General features: G+C 43.8%; 1 protein-coding gene across 6 annotated transcripts in view; it reads left to right on the forward strand.

Annotated features, from left to right (window-relative positions):
• Positions 1-8,405: 8,405 nt before the first annotated feature.
• The window catches only part of ARHGAP44 (Rho GTPase activating protein 44), an 819,716-nt gene continuing 809,651 nt past the window's right edge, over positions 8,406-18,470 (forward strand). For all 6 annotated transcript variants that reach the window (XM_069654562.1, XM_069654566.1, XM_069654567.1 and 3 more), the window contains exon 1: positions 8,406-8,839. In XM_069654562.1, coding sequence (XP_069510663.1) covers positions 8,787-8,839 — 53 coding nt within the window. In that variant the 5' untranslated portion in view covers positions 8,406-8,786. The remainder of the gene's footprint in view (positions 8,840-18,470) is intronic.

Consider the following 18,470-nt stretch of genomic DNA (forward strand, 5'->3'; position numbering starts at 1 on the left):
TATGACATTTTAAATGTTCAGTTGTCTAATCGCCAAAATGACTTATTTGACCAATGTGCAAAGACTTGTTATACTATATTAGAGCAATAAGGAACAAACCAAGAAATGTAAATGCTGAACCTAGAACGGGTCAAGAAAAGACTTTGGGAATTTGACTCAATCCAGACCATAAAGGAGAAAAATAGTCACTATGTGCATGGTGTCACAGATTTAAAGACACGCACACTCCAGACCAGGTCTCTTTCTACTGGTCAGGGATGTGGCGCACAATAAAAACGCTTTCAAGTTTATTAAATTTAGATTCTGTTTTGAGAAGGCAGCCAACCTGTCTCACACCCCCTTGACGTACACCCTGTGTCGCAATGGACCATGCACCAGGCCGGTGTGTAATGATGAAATATTTCTTTATTTTTTAAATTTGAATAAAAATCAAACAGATTCAATATAGGGCAGCAATCACCAGTGGTGTGATAATTACACAGCAAAATGATAGGATACACCTAATTTAACTTTCTGACATCAGACACAGTAATGCAAATATGAATGAAAACCAGATCAACTTTGGTAATACTTTTAAATGGGATAATTGTTATGCATTCCCCCAGCATCAGTCCCCGAAACTCCTGTTAAGCGAGTTTTGTGTGGTTGGAGAGGAGTAGCAAGGAGTCAGGTATAATAGGCAACCGTCAGATTGGAAATTCGACCTACCACCTCTGAATGGGAGGCCAAAATCAGATTGAAAACCCTTGAAATTGAGCAAAATGGCACTTGGAATTCACTGAATAGTTATTTTACATGTGCGGTTGAATGAATAAGACAGGAATTTGTGTGGCTGTAGTAAAGAAGCAAGAAAACCTAGGAGCTACAAGGCCAGGTACTAAACGACATGCATAGAGGTTAGAAAATCGACTTTGGGAAGGAACAACAGTGCAGCAAGAATCACACGTGGCAAAACTGCAATTTAATAGTTTTCACGGGTTTAAAACAAGCTTCAGAAATGGGCTAAACAGACAGAATCAAAAATCGGTTTTACTGATGAAGTACAAAGGCACATAACAGGTATGATACTAAAGTGAAAGGATGACTCTTGTTGGGTGACAGTATGGGATTCTTTATAGGGAAGGAAAATCGGATTTTTAAAATGGAAACACTTTCCCAGGCAAATTTGGTTTTGTTAGCAAAATGATTGGTTCTACTGCAACTATATTTTAAGGACTAGATATTTAAAGAAAGACACAGTACGCAAGGAGGTTAATTTGTAAAGTTAACCTATTCACGCTGCGCTCATCTCTATGGGAAATAAATTAATTTGTTCAAAATAATACTAAGGACTTACACAACGGACTGAAATTATTTGGAAAGAATTGCGCTAACACATGGAGACTAACACAGATTCTTTTAAGGTTAGGATACACAGATGATTCTGACAATTTAAGAATTTAGTAGGGTAGTTATAGGATTTTTATTGGGTTGGACAGAATGCAAGGTAACAGAGCAGTGTATACAGCTTTTTGGTTACTGGGGAGGGTAATACTTACAAAATGCACTTGAATTGGGTAGTTTGGACAGCTAACTGGGTCTCTGGACTGCGGAAAAATGATCTGGTCACTGCCCAGCGGCTGGGCTCTCCTTTGAGGGAACAGCGGGCAACCAGGGTCTGGTCATAGTGGACAGCGGGTTCATCAGCTGGGCAAGGACAGGTCTGGTCACTTGATTCTCCCAAAGGGTCAGCAGCCTTTCCCCCTTTCTCCCGGAAATATTGGGATTTTTGTAGGGATTAATTCTGGATAAGTGGTTCTGCCTGTATAGGAGGTTCTGCCTGGATCTGGTTCAGCTATCTCTGGACTGGCTCTGGAGTCTGGAGTCTTGCAGGGTGAATGTGGAATGTCTGGATCTCTGAATTTTGAATGTTCTGAATTTGGAATTTCGGATTTTGAATGTCCTGACTCCCCCTATGCCTCCTCCTTTAATAAGCAGGATGACATCAGAGGATTTTTACTATGTGGGTGGAAATAACCTGTACATACCTCTAAGATGGGATAGGTCAGGCTGTGGAGGTTGCTGCCTCCCTGTAAGCAGATTGGACCCAGGGAAGTGGCATCAGTTTTAGGGTGTGTGTTTTATGATGTGCTTTGTTACACAACAGTTACTTTTGCCAAAAATCAGTTATAAAAAAAAAAATATATTTACAATTGTTATCCTCCTGAAAATCAGATGGGGGCAGACCCCATATATTACAAGGAATATGCCATTCCAAACCCCAAGTTTTTGCAATGGTGTTTGTCCCTCTGGCAATCTTTCACCATTTCTATGGAAAACATTTCACCTAAAATTCCACAAATGACTACACATATGCCTATAAATGTCGGGCATGTTTCCATTAATATTTTACATCTGAGTCATGCACGCTTTCCTCAGAAATGCCTCTTTAATGCCTTTCATGTCCTCCACATGCTAGGAAGACCCAAATAGTCTCATCTTGCTGATACAGAAATTACATTAAAAACGATCATCATTTCACATTACTGCTTATTCAGATTACTGAAATAAATGGCTTAATGTAAAAGGTATTTTAAATCAAATGGGCTGGCTTTGTTCCCAAAAGTGGGCAGTCTTTCCAACCCCTCAGCCAAATGTCTTTCCCTGACCAGCTTGCCTAGATGTTGCCATGGCATCTCCTTTGAAGTCCTTCAGTTTTAATGCAGAGGATTTCACACTTCTGAGGCAAACACATGGGTTAGAATCCCCCTTTGTTCTTGGGAGCATCTTTGCCATGCTGTCTTAGGCACCCTGTAATTATCACACCTGTCAGCCCAAAGAACAGGGTCCGTGCTCTGACAGAATCAAATCACAGGGAACTGTGACATTTGGCCTTTGAGCCAAATGGCAATTGTTTCTGGGCCTTTTAAGGTATTCTTTCCCGTTTAGCTTTCATAATATCATTTCATTTCTCTGCAAAGCAAAGTAACATGGGTTCATTTTATTTTTATGTTCATTTAACAAAATGCGGTTTTCCTCGCATTTTGCTTCCTGAAAGCTCTCCTAGCCCAGGTCAATTTCTGTACACAGGCATATGTTCAAGAAATGGGTTCTTTGAAACTGACACAAAGCAAAGAGAAGAAAGAGCTTATTTTGAAGAGCTCTGCATGTGTTAATTTGCTGCAAAAGTGAACGCTGGCCGTGCAGGCTGAAATGATTTTTTTATGCTCTTCACAGATTTTACTTGACACAACAATGCCATTCATGGAGGAATGGCCCTCATTTGATGGTGTTCATCCTGAATATAGATGGGCATGGCTGTGTTTTACTGGAACTAAACTGTGTGATGTTTACAGATGGAAATAGCACCAGTGCAAGGTCATTTTAAACACAGAACATTTTCCTTGGCAGTTTTATGTTTTTGCAAATCACAGCACTGCAGCGCTGAGCCAGGCTGCCTTTGAATTACATTCTCGGGGTGTCCATGCTCCTTCTCACCCCATATGTGCTCAGCAGACACAGCACAGCCATGACTTCTGTAACTGCTAACATGCAGTGTTGGAATGCAGGGAATTCTGTTGTGCTGGTAAATGTACCCCACAAGGGAAACCTAAAAACAGAAAATAACAACTATAACTGTTTACCAGAACATTTTGTCAGATTCTCTAGTGATTTGTACAGACGACAATACATGAAATTCTGCTTTAATATTTATCCAACTAAAAAGATTCTGAAGATTTATAAGAATGACCCTGACTCTGATTGCAGATTCTATGACAAAAAAGGGAAAAGAGAAACTATAAAGCGTATTATGTTGTGTTGTACTTTGCTGACTCCGATTCGAACTAGACATATTGGCAACTTGGTATTAACACAATTAGAAGATGCAGAGGATTTTTGGGCATGGTTATTGTCGGGGAAAAAATGTTCAGCAATCTTCAGTCTAGTCCAATTTCTGAGAGTAGTTTATAATTTCATGGGACAATAGGCCCCAAACCTGAGCAAAATGGGTGGCATCATAGGAACTCTTCTGGGAGGACCTCATAAACTTGGGAGATAATTGGAAATGTGCTGGCCTTGCTGAAAATAGTTTATGTATTATTTGTGATGTGGAAGAATTGTGATGATTTTAGATCAAGGTTTGTAATAAACCATGTGTCATAAATAAAAGATACATGTTTTTTTGTTAAATAGTCACTTTGTAGCACTTCCAAAGCTGAAAGGTAGTGGATTTGGGAATACAATCTTTTAGAGGCTTTTGACACATTCAGATTTGTTATGTGTGCTGGAAAAAGGCATCGGAGACATGCAGGAGAACAATAAGTGCATAGTCAGGAGAAGGACAGAAGGGCAATAGTGCAGGCGCCATTAGCAGCTCCCCTATGGTGGGTGCTGACTGTCCCCTAATATTTGTATACACTCTGCATCCCTAAAGTATAACTTAAAGATGGAAATAGCACTAATGCAAGGTCATTTTAAACACAGAACATTTTCCTTTGCAGTTTAAAGTTTTTGCAAATCACAGCACCGCAGCGCTGAGCCAGGCTGCTTTTGAATTCCTCTTTTTGGATTCACATGAAGAAATTAATGCAGCCATTCTCGGGGTGTCTATGCTCCATCTCACCCCATATGTGCTCAGCAGACACAGCACAGCCATGACTTCTGTAACTGCTAAAAACACAGTTTTGTGATGCAGGGGAATATGTGCTCAGCAGGCACAGCACAGCCATTATTTTTGTAACTGCTAACATGCAGTTTTGTGATGCAGGGATTTCTGTTGGGCTGGTAAATGTACCCCACAAAGGAAACATAAAAACTGAAAATAACAGCTATAACTGTTTACCAGAAAATGTGGTCAGATTCTCTAATGATTGGTACAGACAACAATACATGACATTCTGCTTTAATATTTATCCAACTAAGCAGATTCTGAAGATTTATAAGCATGACCCTGACTCTGATTGCAGATTCTATGACAAAAAAGGGAAAAGAGAAACTATAACGCATATTTTGTTGTGTTGTACTTGCCTGACTTCGATTCGAACTAGACATATTGGCAACTTGGTATTGACACAATTAGAAGATGCTGAGGATTTTTGGCCATGGATATTGTCGGGAAAAATGTTTCAGCAATCTTCAGTCTAGTCCAATGTGTATATTATTTGTGATGTGGAGGAATTGTGATTTTAGATAAAGGTTCGTAATAAACCATGTGTCTTAAATAAAAAAATACATTTTTTTTAAATAGTCACTTTGTAGCACTTCCAAAGCTGAAAGGTAGTGGATTTGGGAATACAATCTTTTAGAGGCTTTTGATACATTCAGATCAGTTATGTGTGGTGGAAAAAGGCATCGGAGACATGCAGGAGAACAATAAGTGCATAGTCAGGAGAAGGACAGAAGGGCAATAGTGCAGGCGCCAGTAGCAGCTCGCCTATGGTGGATGCTGGGGCTCTGCCCCCTAATATTTCTGTACCCTCAGCATCCCTAAAGGTAACTTAAAGATGGAAATAGCACCAGTGAAAGGTCATTTTAAACACAGAACATTTTCCTTTGCAGTTTTCAGTTTTTGCAAATCACAGCACTGCGGTGCTGAGCCAGGCTGCCTTTGAATTCCTCTTTTTGGATTCACTTGAAAAACTGAATGCAGCCATTCTCGGGGTGTCTATGCTCCATCTCACCCCATATGTGCTCAGCAGACACAGCACAGCCATGACTTCTGTAACTGCAAAAAACGCAGTTTTGTGATGCAGGGAACAAGCATTGGCAATGTCAACAGTGTGTGCTTCTGTGTAGGCATAAGAATGGCACTTGCCAGGCAACTCTGTAGTGGTATTAACTGGCCATTGACGGTAGCAGGTCCAAAATGGTGCAAGTACCTGGGCATCTAATAGCAGTGCCTGACAAATGCCTAATACTAATACACAAGCCAAAACTGTTGGCTTTGCCAATGCTTGTTTTGAACAGAACTTCAGTGAAGGACACACAGAGTGCTTATAAATCGAGTGGCTAAAGGCAGACCTGATAGGACGTTTTTATGACACAAGCAGCAGTTTACAACTCCAATTAAGTCATTAACTCGCAGAAGAGTGCTTTAAAAAAAACACTCGAAAGCTCTTCAGTGCAAAGTTTCATAGTGAGGCTTGATAACGCGAGCTCAAGAACTCCCATGAGGTTGTGTTTTGGGCAGGGAGGGGCAAGAACTGTGTGGCAATGGCCATAGAGATTAGTATGGCCATGGGCAGTCAATGGGTGGGCAAATAATTCAACAATGCTTACAGGCTGTGTGTGTCCCCTAATATGCCTGTCCTCTCTTACTCTAATGCAATAGTTTCTCCTTGTAGCTGGAATTAATAGCCCAAACTGTAAAATGGTTGAAAATGTAAATTACTAATGCAGTCTTCCTAGTTTACACTCATTGTGAATGCTAAGACTGGTAGTGTTCTTAATGTCTTTCATATTTGGGCTAGGGCTGTAGACCGTCGTGGGCTGGCACTGTCTCCTGTAGAGCCCTTTGAAAGTCATCAGTGCGAGCTTTCGTGATGTCACTGCATTTGTGTTTCCTAAATGGGCACTGGAAATTCAGGCTGTGCAGAGAAACAAATGCCTCTCCATTCATCCTCCTCTGTGCATGTCTCATGAAGAGTGGGATGCGGGGGTCACAACTCTGACTCCTGAGAGCCTCAGTCCCTCTTCTGCATGCAAATACTAATAAATAATAGCCCAGGCAGTGTCGTGTTCGGGAAAGCGCATAGGTCAGCAAGGCAGTGATGTTTAAATTGCTGACTCAGGTCATAGTAATGAGGAATCTGCATGATGATTTAAGGGACGGTTTCAAGACTGGAGAGGCCTATGGCAGGCGGCGCAGCAGAATTGCATAGTCCATTGCATAAGAGGGGGCAGGCAAGGCGAGAAGGGCCAAGACACCACACCCTTCAGCATCCGTGACTTGCAATACATCATCCAGGATTCCCAGGATGGACAGGACAACTCCTCACAATCAGGGGTGTCGCTAGGTCTGTAAAAGATCTGGGGCTATGCTAATGTCGGGACTGTCGGGACTCAGGGCTAGCTAGCCTTTTGGTTGTAGCCACTGAGCGTCTATCTGGGGCTACAACCAAAGGCCCCCTGGCAATAGCCCTACCCCTTGCCCCCAGACGCCCTTACCAATGCCTCTGTTTACAATCAGTGACGCCCTTAGCGGCGGCAGCGCCCCAGGCGGTTTGAAAGAAATGTGGCGCCCACTCCCTCTCCTAACTTGTCCATGCACCCCGGGTCAATACAGGGGGCGGGGCGCCTAAGCAGGGAGTTATTCACTGGAATAGTGCGCTTATGCTAATGCAGGAGCGCCCTATTCTAACGAAAACCACCTTGCTCCTGCGTCAGAGCGGGGAGGTAATCATCTCAATAGGGTGCTGATGCTTTTGCATCAGCACCCTTTTGTTATTAAATGTACCCCATTGCCTCAGGTGCATTTAATAACAATAGGGCGCCTGTCGCTCCTTCTCTCACTATGCCAGCTTGGGGGAGCCCTTGAAAGACTCCCACAAGCTGGCGTGGTGGGATGCTAATGGGGTCCTGGGGGTCTAATGGTGCCCGGCCCGTCCTGCCCTGTGGCCGGCCCTGCTGCCAGATTGCTGGCCAGAACCCAGATCTGATGGGATCCGGTATGGTACAAAAAAAGGATCTCTGAAGTGATTATCGCTCACCCGGATCACGAATCCCTGATGTTGAAAAACAGGGACAAAATTCGACCGTAACTGTGGTGCATAAAATATTGAACAACCTTGCATTGTTTCTAAGACGGCATTTGGGGGGCTTTGCTGACATGGGAAACGACAAGATTGAATGTAAGGATAACACGTATTATTTGCAATGCTTTGAAGCTGCACCACTGTGGAACCAAGCGTTTTGTAAAGGACCTGAACGTATCAATACTATATATCACCAGTCCTGTAGGAAAAAAATCGAATCTGTAATGGCTTGAATATATCCCTTATATTTTCTAACGTATTGCAAAATGTCCTTTATTTGAGGGTTTTAATGGACTCGCCATAGACATCCTCTGTCGTAGGACTCAGGGTTTACACATGTGTATGTATCCTCTGCAAAACAGTTGTAAGGCAGGCAAGAAGGGCTTTCTTTCGGGAAGGAAAGTGGAAAATACAGCATCTGCAACGTGAAACCAATAAGCCAGATTTTCAGGATATGCATTTTAGCATGTATCCTAAAATGAGCATTGTAAGGAAATATCACTCACTGGCTGCACCCCCTCAACACTCGCCCGCGGGCCCTGAGCTGAATCCGTCAGCAGCTCAACCTTTACTCAATGACAGCAGCCAGGAAAGAGAACTACAACTCCCGGTCTACTCGGTGGCCTCATTCGCGCAGGCGCATCAAGGAATTTCCAGACAGCCTGGGAGAAGCTTGGCGCTGGGGAGGGTGCGGGCAGCAGCAGCAGGGAAACAGCAGATCCAACGAAGGGGGAGTGAGCCTGGGGAGCCGCAGCGGGGACCGTCACCCTTTCCCCTGCACCACAATGCAATAGAGCAAAGGATCCCGGGCCCCCGAGCGCACCCCTTCCCCGTAGTATCAATGTTGCTTGTAGCATATATTTTTTGTAAAACCATTGGAAAGGATGGGTGCTGCCAGCAGCCACTTGCAACCAGCCTGTGAGGTACTGCTGTGCAGAAGCCCCGGCTCTCCTGCAGGAGGCATGTAATTGCTGCGGAGGAAGGGGGATATATACATTTACACACACACATTTTTATTTTTATTTTATTTAACTGAGGACTGGGCGGCAGAAAATGAAGAAGCAGTTTAATCGGATGAGGCAGCTGGCCAACCAGACAGTGGGCAGGTAAGGTGGCCGTACTATGTATTTTCTGGGTTTAAACATCGCAATTTCGGATGTGGCACGCTACATTGTCGGGGAGTATTTTTTTTTATGCGAGAGTTTAGGTTCAGTAATGTGTTTAAATCAAAATATGGAAATTCGTGGATTATTTCATACACACGGGCGGGCATCTCTAGGAATAGAGACTAGGTGGGAGGGGGAGGGGCTCACAGTGGGAAACATGAGGGCCTTTATTGTGGGCGTGTATTGGCTTCTGCACTGACATATTGGTGGTTTTTCTTTAGTGATGGTGCGATGATCCGATGCGAGCGAGCGTGCGTATATGAGGGATGCGTGCGGGGGGCTTGCAAGAGGGGCACATACCCAGCGAGGTTACATAGCTCTAAGATGCCATTACTGCACAGGGCAATGTATGGTGCAACATATACCACCAAGTCATACTTTACACTGGAAGGGGGCACATTGGTTTCGGAAGCTGAGGAAAGCCGAGTGCCCACATGCACAGTAACATTGCAGTTAGAAGCTGGTGTTCGCCGAAGGGCGACAGCATTTGGAGCTGAAGGCACCTCTGTTATCCTGACGCCTTCATCAAGTGGGACATGTTTTCAGAGCCGAAGCGCCTTGGGTTGTTTTGATAATGCAAAACATGTCCATTTCATTCTGTGTGGATGCATCTGACCAGCCCTGTCCCTTTCTCCCCTCTCAAAACAGCTTGCCATTAATAATACATGTGTCAGCAGGGCTCATCTATTTACTAGCCAGTGAGGGGCGGGGCAACATGCCCCATTCATGAGTACAGTATAATTTCAGGTGCACCGTTTTCCTTGTTATTTGATAGATTTATGTATTTATTATTTAAATGTATAAAGCGCACACTAGCCCAACAGGCATCTGGGCGCTGGTTACGTGAAAGACAAGTTATCTTGACATATAGTTTAAATATATGTGCATGCATGGACTCACACCTACAGATAATGTCCATAGTCATATTAAATTACACAGCTGTATAACTATATACGTGAAGAAACGTGTGTTTAAGTCTACAAAGGCACTTGTCCCACCCACACCCCCACCCGCCCACCACGCCGACACCTGTCGTCATAAGAGTGATAGAGAGTAGAACTGATTGGTCAGGAAGTCCCTCCTCTGTGAGAATGAATGCCATATTATACTGCCTACCGGTGCCTTATTGTGCATTGGGTTACATGTATTTGTGTGCCTTTCCAGTGGAGGTGACGTTGGTGTGTTTCTGAGGTCCAGCTTCTCCGGGGAGTTTCTTGACACCCAGGAACTTTTTAAGGGGATAATACCCAGTTTACCCCAACCACATCCTGTGTTGGGCCCTGACGCCTGAAGAACGCGGTGACGTAGTGCAGATCAGAACCTGTGAAGTATGATTCTGGAAGATGCCAAAGAATATGCTATTACGCTGTTTACTGGCGCATCTCACGTTTAGGCCACGACATCCGAAGGGACAACAATGACAGATATGCCACAATAAAACAGGCAGCCCTGCATTATGGTCCTATAATGGCATCGAGTGGTTCTGCTGACGTGATAACGCATCTTAAGGCTGGATACTGAATGGTGTAGTTCATGTGTACAGAAACCAGGTATTGCATTATTATTTTAGTGAGCAGGTAAAGTTGTGGTGTTTTTTTTTTGGCATCCCATTTGTTGAAAGTCATAGCCCACTTTAATGATGTCACATTGAATTATGGAACATAGTCAGGGGTGTGCAAGGGTCTGTGTGAAGTACATGCTTTGAAAGAACTTCTGCTTGTGCAAACCTATGATTATGTCATTTGGGAATGGCAGGAGGAAGTGTAAAAGTCGCAACCGCACTGTGTGAAGTGGCTGTGCGGCAATCCGGTGCGATCTGCCCAAGCCTCCTTTCATTTCGCGGCGGACTGAGGGTTTATTTCGATGGCGCAGGGAAAATGTCCTTGCTTCGGCGGAGATGCGTCGGGCTGGAAGGAAGCTGATGCGTGCGCCCCAGCTGTGCAGAACACAAACCGCGGAGGGAACTTGCGCAGAGGGCGGGGGCAGAGCCATTTCCCAGTGGAGAGTCAGGGGAAAGGGGCCGCCACAACTGGCCACGGGCAGAGGTGTGTGTGGCTGGGGCCAGTTGCGTGGTTTTGACAGGGCCGAATACCTTCAAGTTGAGCGAGCTGTGTTGCTACGTTCTACAGGGAAGGCCGCGTTTGTACCGACAGATTAGGCCACCACAACACCACACACCTGAGCATTCTCACCCCCGTCCCCGAAGAAAGGAAATGCTGCTGCTTCATTCGGGTGTCCCCGAATTCCTTGGGCCCTATGATAACCCAGCACTGTTGCAGAATGCTGTTCCCGTGCGTATTGCTAGGTGGGGAATTATGGCGCGGTGCCATTTTGATCGGAATTGCTATCGCAATCGTACGCAGCGTTTGGACACATTGGCGCTGAGGACCTGGCCATCGTTTCTCATCTGTGCCGGGTGCATTTTTGTTCCAAGCACACAAGCCCGGGGGCTAGCGATGGCGCGAGGAGGGGGGGGCAGGTGGAGGCGGGCAGCCGTTTGTGATTTTCCGTGCTCTCCTGGAGCGTGGCCAAGCGCGTGGTTTTGTTTATTGTTTTCGGAGGGCCGTGATTTTGCAATAGCTGCCCTTTGAGGCCCGCTAGACATGTTTTCCCTCTCCTAATAGAACGCGCCTGCGGAACTCACGAAAGGAGGGCGGGAATTCGAATCTGCTCAGCGTGCAGCAATTTGCCACTTTTTAGCCACAAAGGTGCGCCCACTTTGCCAGCTTTTGCATGGCATTCCCTCTCGCTTTCAAAAGCACGTTTCATGTGGGAGTGTGGCTTTGCTTTTCTGCTCTGATATGGTCTATGTTTAAAAAAAAGCTTGCGTCTACTTAAACTGTGAAAGGGTTTAGGGGTTCTCTCAAGGGGACTATTTTGAAACAATTGATACATGTAGTGAATCTGAAAGAATATTTGCTACTATCCAGGGATTAAAAATAGTGACGCTCAACAAAGGGATGTGGGGAATCCGGGCGAGATGGAGGGAAGGTTGTAGGGTGCATCGGAGAGAGAGGGTAAGAGGATCAGAAAACAGGGGTGCCCACACAGAAGAGGCCCACGGTGCACAGGCCCACCGGACAATCTGCAGAGTTCCCTGTAGGCCAGTCCACCAATGGGTGTGGGGGTTGGGAGGATAACTTCAAAGGGCGTTCCCAGTGATCACCCAATGCCACTTTACTTTGTTATTAAGTACTCTCGTTTACTGCTGCCCCAGAATCCTTTGTACCACCATATATGCCGGGACACATTAATAAACCGGGATCAATAACACACTGTGGATACCAGGAGCACCCTCCGATGGCCCACGTTCAATCTTTCATTCCAGTTTGCATCCATCGTATACCAGGAAAACCTTCATATGACGCAATTCACTTCAACAATAAAACCTCTTTCCTGCATACTGCTCGAGCCTGCAGTTTTGCTGCATTGTAAATGACAGATGTTACAAGTGACCCACTCACTCGTACCCATTTTATCATCTGAGGTAGGATGAAAGAAAGGGACAGCTCTGCTTTGATCCAAACCTGCACTTGTATGTCACACACGGATGTCCACACAGCTACAGTGATCTCTGGAGATCTACATGATTGTGAACCTGATCCTGAGGGATGAACCGACTTCAGTGTCGTAAGTAAATGGTCCCTGTTGTGCAGCACAGCAGTAATCTGCACGTGAAGTAGCATATCTTGACTCCTCAGTACAAAAACCCTAAAGGCCCTAAAGGCCCCAAAGGCTAATAATGATGTGTTATTTTATATAGCGCTTTTGCCAAAGCGCTTTACAGAGCACATATTTACATACAATATCATCCAACCATAGTTGGTACTCATCGACCTCAGAAGCATGAAAGGGTGAGTTGTCCGTGCCGGGATTCGAACCTTTGAACGTCAGATCACGCACAGATCGCAGCAGCAAGCCCTAAACTCACTGAGCTATTTTACAGACTTCCATGGTAATACTGGCAATAAACCTGCTGTCCACCTTTCTCACCTGACATCACCAGTGACGGGTGACAGTAATTGAAACAGGTTGAGAAGAAGATTGCAAGTTTTGTCCTGCAGTCACAGATGTTTTTTACTGATGTCCGTGATTTATTCAAAAATATTTTACCTAATGGAGAAGTAGAAAAACGAAACTAACTTTTTACTTTTTCTACTTTTTTTTTTATAATGCAGGGGATGACCCCCAAAGGCCCCCCTCTCCCCTCCCTACCCTAACCTATACCCTTAACCCACACCCCACCTATTATGCACTATACAACAATACCTCTTTACCTGCCATTTTCAGTTACATTAATTTGGTAATTTCTACTCAGATAAAATTGATTTCTACAGCATCGTTTTTTTAGCACATGCCATTTTGCATATTTGAAACATTGATTTTTTTCCACCTAATAATTGCAGAAATATAAGTACCAGAATATCTTATGAAAAGAGCCTAAAGCCAGGACGGCTTATTATTTCACATTTGTTACGGGGCAGCTTGAGATTGGCTATTGCACTTTTAAGATAAACAGACACAGTCTAAAAAACATGTGAAACATGTGTGCTAGAGTCACCTGCTTTTTGTCATTGTTTGACACAGCACTGTAGCTCACTTTTCTTGTATATGTATTTTTATTTATAAAGTGCTTTCTGCCAAAGTGCTAAACATGCCACATCAAAGTACAATAACTTTGTGACAATATCATATAATCACTGCATACAATGGGATTTGAGGGCAGTATGAAAAAAGCAAATAGGTGGATAAGGAGCAAAGAGAAAGAGGAAGTGCGTTCCAGTGTAAAGGAGCGAGAAGGGAAACAGAACAAAAGCAGGATGGAGCACACGGAGGATGAGGAACAACTAGTAAGAAAAGAGACTGAGGTCGAAGTGATCGAGAAGGACCATAAAATGAGGCCAAAGAGGAAAGATAAGATTAAGCCAGATTATGAAGGTCTTTAAAAACCATATAGAGAAAATAGAATTTTAGCTGGGCGTGATTGAGGCACAGATTGAAATCCAACCGGGGGATTTGGAAGGGCTATGTGCACTTGTAATGCATGCTATTTTCCAAACATTAACAATTAATGGAACCAGCAACTGTTCGGAAAACAATGGGCCTCATTACGACCCAGGCAGTAGGGGGTTAACGGCGCCGGTAGAGCTTCTGGCGCTGTTAACTCCCTACCTCCTCATTACGAGGTCTGCTTGCGGGTCCCGCTAAGGACGTCTGGTAAAACCAGGCGTCCTTAGCGGGTCCCGCGAGCAGACCAGGCTGCTAACAACGGGCCCGTCATTAACAGGCCCGTTGCTAGCATCCTCCCCATTCCCAGTGAGCCCTATGGGGCTCAAATGGGAATGGGGATGTACCGGGTCCGGGTTCCTTGAATGGGGAAATACTGGGCCCCCCAAGGTCAGAATGGCCCGGTATTTCCCCATTCAAAGTACTCGGACCCGGTACCCGGTATGGGTGCCGCTAAAAGCGGCATGGCTACCTCCATACTTGTAATGAGGCCCAATGTCTCTTCAGCATTTCATTCATCATTGATTAAATTGAATGTCAGATCCCCATATAACAAAAATACTGCTTAAAATATAGCAACTGTCTGAAAAGTCATGGTCATTGTTTCCAGCCCAAGAGATGCTCCAAGTGCGTGCTTTGGCCGACTTGTAAAGCTCTGCCAAGGGCTAGTTTATAATTTTACCACATGTTTGTCAACATTTGGGATGGGGAGGGGATCAGCCCCTTCAAACCAGTGGTTAGCAGTGCACCTGAGTGCCAGCGGTTACAATTGTAGCATGCATGGGCAGATCATTTTTGAGGTGTCTGACTTATTTAAGTGGAAGGAAGATTTGAGGGATTATAAATACTTCATATTTTATTTTTTCCTTTTTGGACTCGAGATGCTCATTTCAGTGCCAATCCTAGGATTTGTGAGGCTCTGGGTTGCAAAAGACCTGCAAGGACCCTTTATTTGCATCTGTGGAGACCTCACCAAAAGGGACATCAATGACATCACACGAAGTGTCAGCATATTCTTTGACATCTGAGGGCATCATTGGAAGTGTTTTTCAAGAAGTGGAATCACATCAAAGGATTTCAGTAAAATGTGTACAAATGCATTACAAGATGAGCCTAAAGATTGCCACATTGCCAACAGAGGTTTAGCAATTAAACGTTCACACACTGCTCTGTTATATGCTCTGCATGGCCGGCCACTGAGTTGCACTTACACTCAGGTGTGTTCTCGGCATATGGCCCTATAAATCTAACTATTAGGATCTCAGTGTGCTTAGCAGGGGATCTGCTGCTAACAGAATCCAGAGAAGATTAGATTGTTATCCCTCTATGCTTAATAAAGTGAGCATCAATGTGTAGGGGAATAACACATTTTTCAGATTCCAAGAGACATTTGCGTTTGTCTTGTGCACTTCCACGGGGCTGCCCAGGCATCCCTGGATCACCCCAATACATTTCGTTTGGGGAACAAGACTTATCCCATGATACCCATGGGTTTCCTGTAACGGTTTATTGAGAGGCCACACTCAACACAATGAGTTCCTTCCCTCCCCATCAAGGTGTCACACAAAAAACTGTTTAATGGATTCTTAGTTGAGCCCTATTTCAGACTCATGTCAAGCCACTTGGACCCCCCCATCCCCCACCTGTGCCACCAATGAACCAAGAACCCGGATGGTGTACAGAAAAGATGTTTATATTTATTTAAATTAAATGTAATGGAGATTGCATTAAAACTACACACACACCACGTTCTCTGTGGCTCACAATTAAACTTCTTTTTACATAAATAAATCACACAAGTAGGTATGGAGAGCACAAATCCCAATACTTTATGCAGATTTCAATTCAATGAATAATCAACACTGGTCAATGAACAACATCTATTTACATGTGCAGTGCTGTGCAATTACTATTGTCCTGCATGCTTAAAAGGCTAGCAGTTTGGTTTACAGATTTGTACAAATGCAATTGGCAATTAATATTTCACCCAAAACTTTGCTTCGAAATAAACTCAGGGTGATTTTAAAGCGAGACATACATCACATGTTCAGTGTTGGATACATGAAGTCTCATCTTTGCAAAGCACTTCTCTCCTCAGACCCAAAGACCCAAGCATCAATTACATGCAGCACCCTTCTATTCAAATGCCAGGTCTAGGAATTGGGGACAGTTTAGAAGTTTGTTTTTCAGACCCCCCTCACTTAAAGGCACATGTTGGGGAAGTTGTAGACAGTTTAGGGATTTTCGTTTAGGGACAAGGCCACCCCTCTTCCTTAAAGAAGTCGGGGTCAACAGGAAAAATAGGATTACTCAATTACATTACAGGCTATAGTTTTTAGCGTACACTGGGAATGAGCTTTGCTAATTTCGAATGTTAACAAAAATCACCCAGGTTGTTTTGCTAAAGGGGAATTAATGACATTAATATTCAGCCAAATATTCTAAGGATCTACCCAGTTTGCCCCCTCACACTAATGGACAAGAATCCACCAATGAAAGAGAATGGGCTAATTAAATAATCCCCACACTTACCTTTTGTTGAACAATCTACTTACTTATGGAAACCTCTGGGTTTGGCACTAAGGGAGTGAGCAGAGTTTTGCTTGTAGGGAAAAACAGGATTCTATCCAGCACTTCAGTCAACTGGATCCCACAGCACTTCTCCCCCTCTGGCTTCAGTGAAGAATCCCAGCTTCTGCTTTCTAGTTTTCCCAGCACTCTTCCTATATTTTCCCCAGATGAAATGTTAGTAGAGCTCCTTTGGTGATTTTTAGCAGCTGTCTCTTGGTCACCTTTTTGCAGCTCTCACCCCTCTCATAGTGCATCCACCTTATATACCAGTGAAGACACAAGCAAGATTTTAATATTCGGTAATGCCCTGCAAGAATTCTCGCACCTTTTATTGGTCCTTCACATTTCTCTCGAACCCCCAAGCCCAGCCCCTGTCTAAGGATTGACTCCGAGTCTAGAACAGAAATATCGCAACTCCCATTTGAAATTCAAATTTTGTTTCTATGTACATTTCAGCCAGAAAGTAGATAACATTTGTAATTTATCAATAAATGCCATGATATACATTTATTAACATTCCTCTCCTCAAAACGGATCAGTGAAGATTACTTTTGTTTTTGCACCTTATTGCCCTGGCATATGGCAAGTTTTCACCATTTACACCAATAGTATAATAGTTTTGAACATGCAATTTGACCTACAGATACCTAATTCTACTCTCCATCAGCTCACTTATTCTTAAATTCTGGACATTTTCAGGGCATCCATTCACACATTTTAGCTTGCTATTGCAATTCCATAAGTTGCATGTGAATAACCTTTATTTCAACAAAATTGTCTTAAAATTATCCCTAAAATGGCATCTTCCACAATTCTGTTACCATAACCGTCCATCAATTGCTGAATAAAATCACATGTACAGTGTAAGTCTACGTCCACATCATTAACATATATAATATTTAGTTTCACATGACAGCTCTCATTTCTTTGCAAGCATGTGACCAGAACCTCCTAGACTGTGTTTTTCTAAGGCTGGAGTAAAAGCCATTAGTCTCTTTGTTCTTAAAAGTTGATGGGTTGAGGAGATCCTTATCAGGCTGTAAACTGTTCGCCTCTGCCCTGTAATGCCATTAGGCCATACTGACATCTGGCACTTGGTCCTGTTATCTGAAGTTGACCACCATTTTGATCTTAAACCTTCTATTGTCTTATATTTTTTCCCATTCAGGGCTGTGTCTGTGTTGATCAGGCCCTGTCGTAAATACTTGTAATGTACATTAGCTAGACAGAGATTTTCCTTCCAGATAGGTAGCAAGGCATGCCTTTGAACATCTGCCCAACAAGCAGCAGGGTCTATCTCAGGCCTAATTGGAATTTACATCTGACCGAAAGAAATAAAGTGGCCTTTTCTTTTAAATTGTTGCCGGTATTTTGCATCTGAAGCATAATCTATATTTTAATACATTGCATCTTGTAAACACACACCTTTCTTTTGCCCTGATATTTTTATTTTATCAGGGTAACATTTTTCTAATTTCTTACTTTGAAACTGCAAAACGCATATTGCAAGCCATTTTAATTTCAATGGGCCTCATTACGGGTTGGGCGCAAAGGGATGCCTGGCACCGGTAAGGACACCGTTGCCGGTAATCCATTTGTGCCCTATTCTGAGTTCCCTTAGCGGGTCCCTTGGACGGGACCCGTTATGGGACTTTAGAGCTAATAACGGTACCGCAATTTGCGGTACCGTTATTAGCACCTTCCTATTGAGCCCTATGGGGCTCTAATGGAAATGGGGAATGGCTTTTTCAATGGGGACTTACCGGTCCCGCAAAGGTCGGACTAGACCGGTAATTCCCCATTGAACCAGGGCAGACTTGGTACCGGTATTGGAGGTAGTCATGGCACAAATAGCGCCATGATTACCTCCATACTCGGAATGAGGCCCAATGTCTTGATTTGCGCACATTCCATTTTTATTAATGTTGTAAACTTTCATGAGGGGCTTCTGTATTTGGAAGGTGGGCCTTATTTCACTTTAAATTAAAATGTT

This window comes from Ambystoma mexicanum, chromosome 3q, assembly GCF_040938575.1.
Source record: "Ambystoma mexicanum isolate Mex_15411 chromosome 3q, UKY_AmexF1_1, whole genome shotgun sequence".
NCBI classification, from domain to species: domain Eukaryota; kingdom Metazoa; phylum Chordata; class Amphibia; order Caudata; family Ambystomatidae; genus Ambystoma; species Ambystoma mexicanum.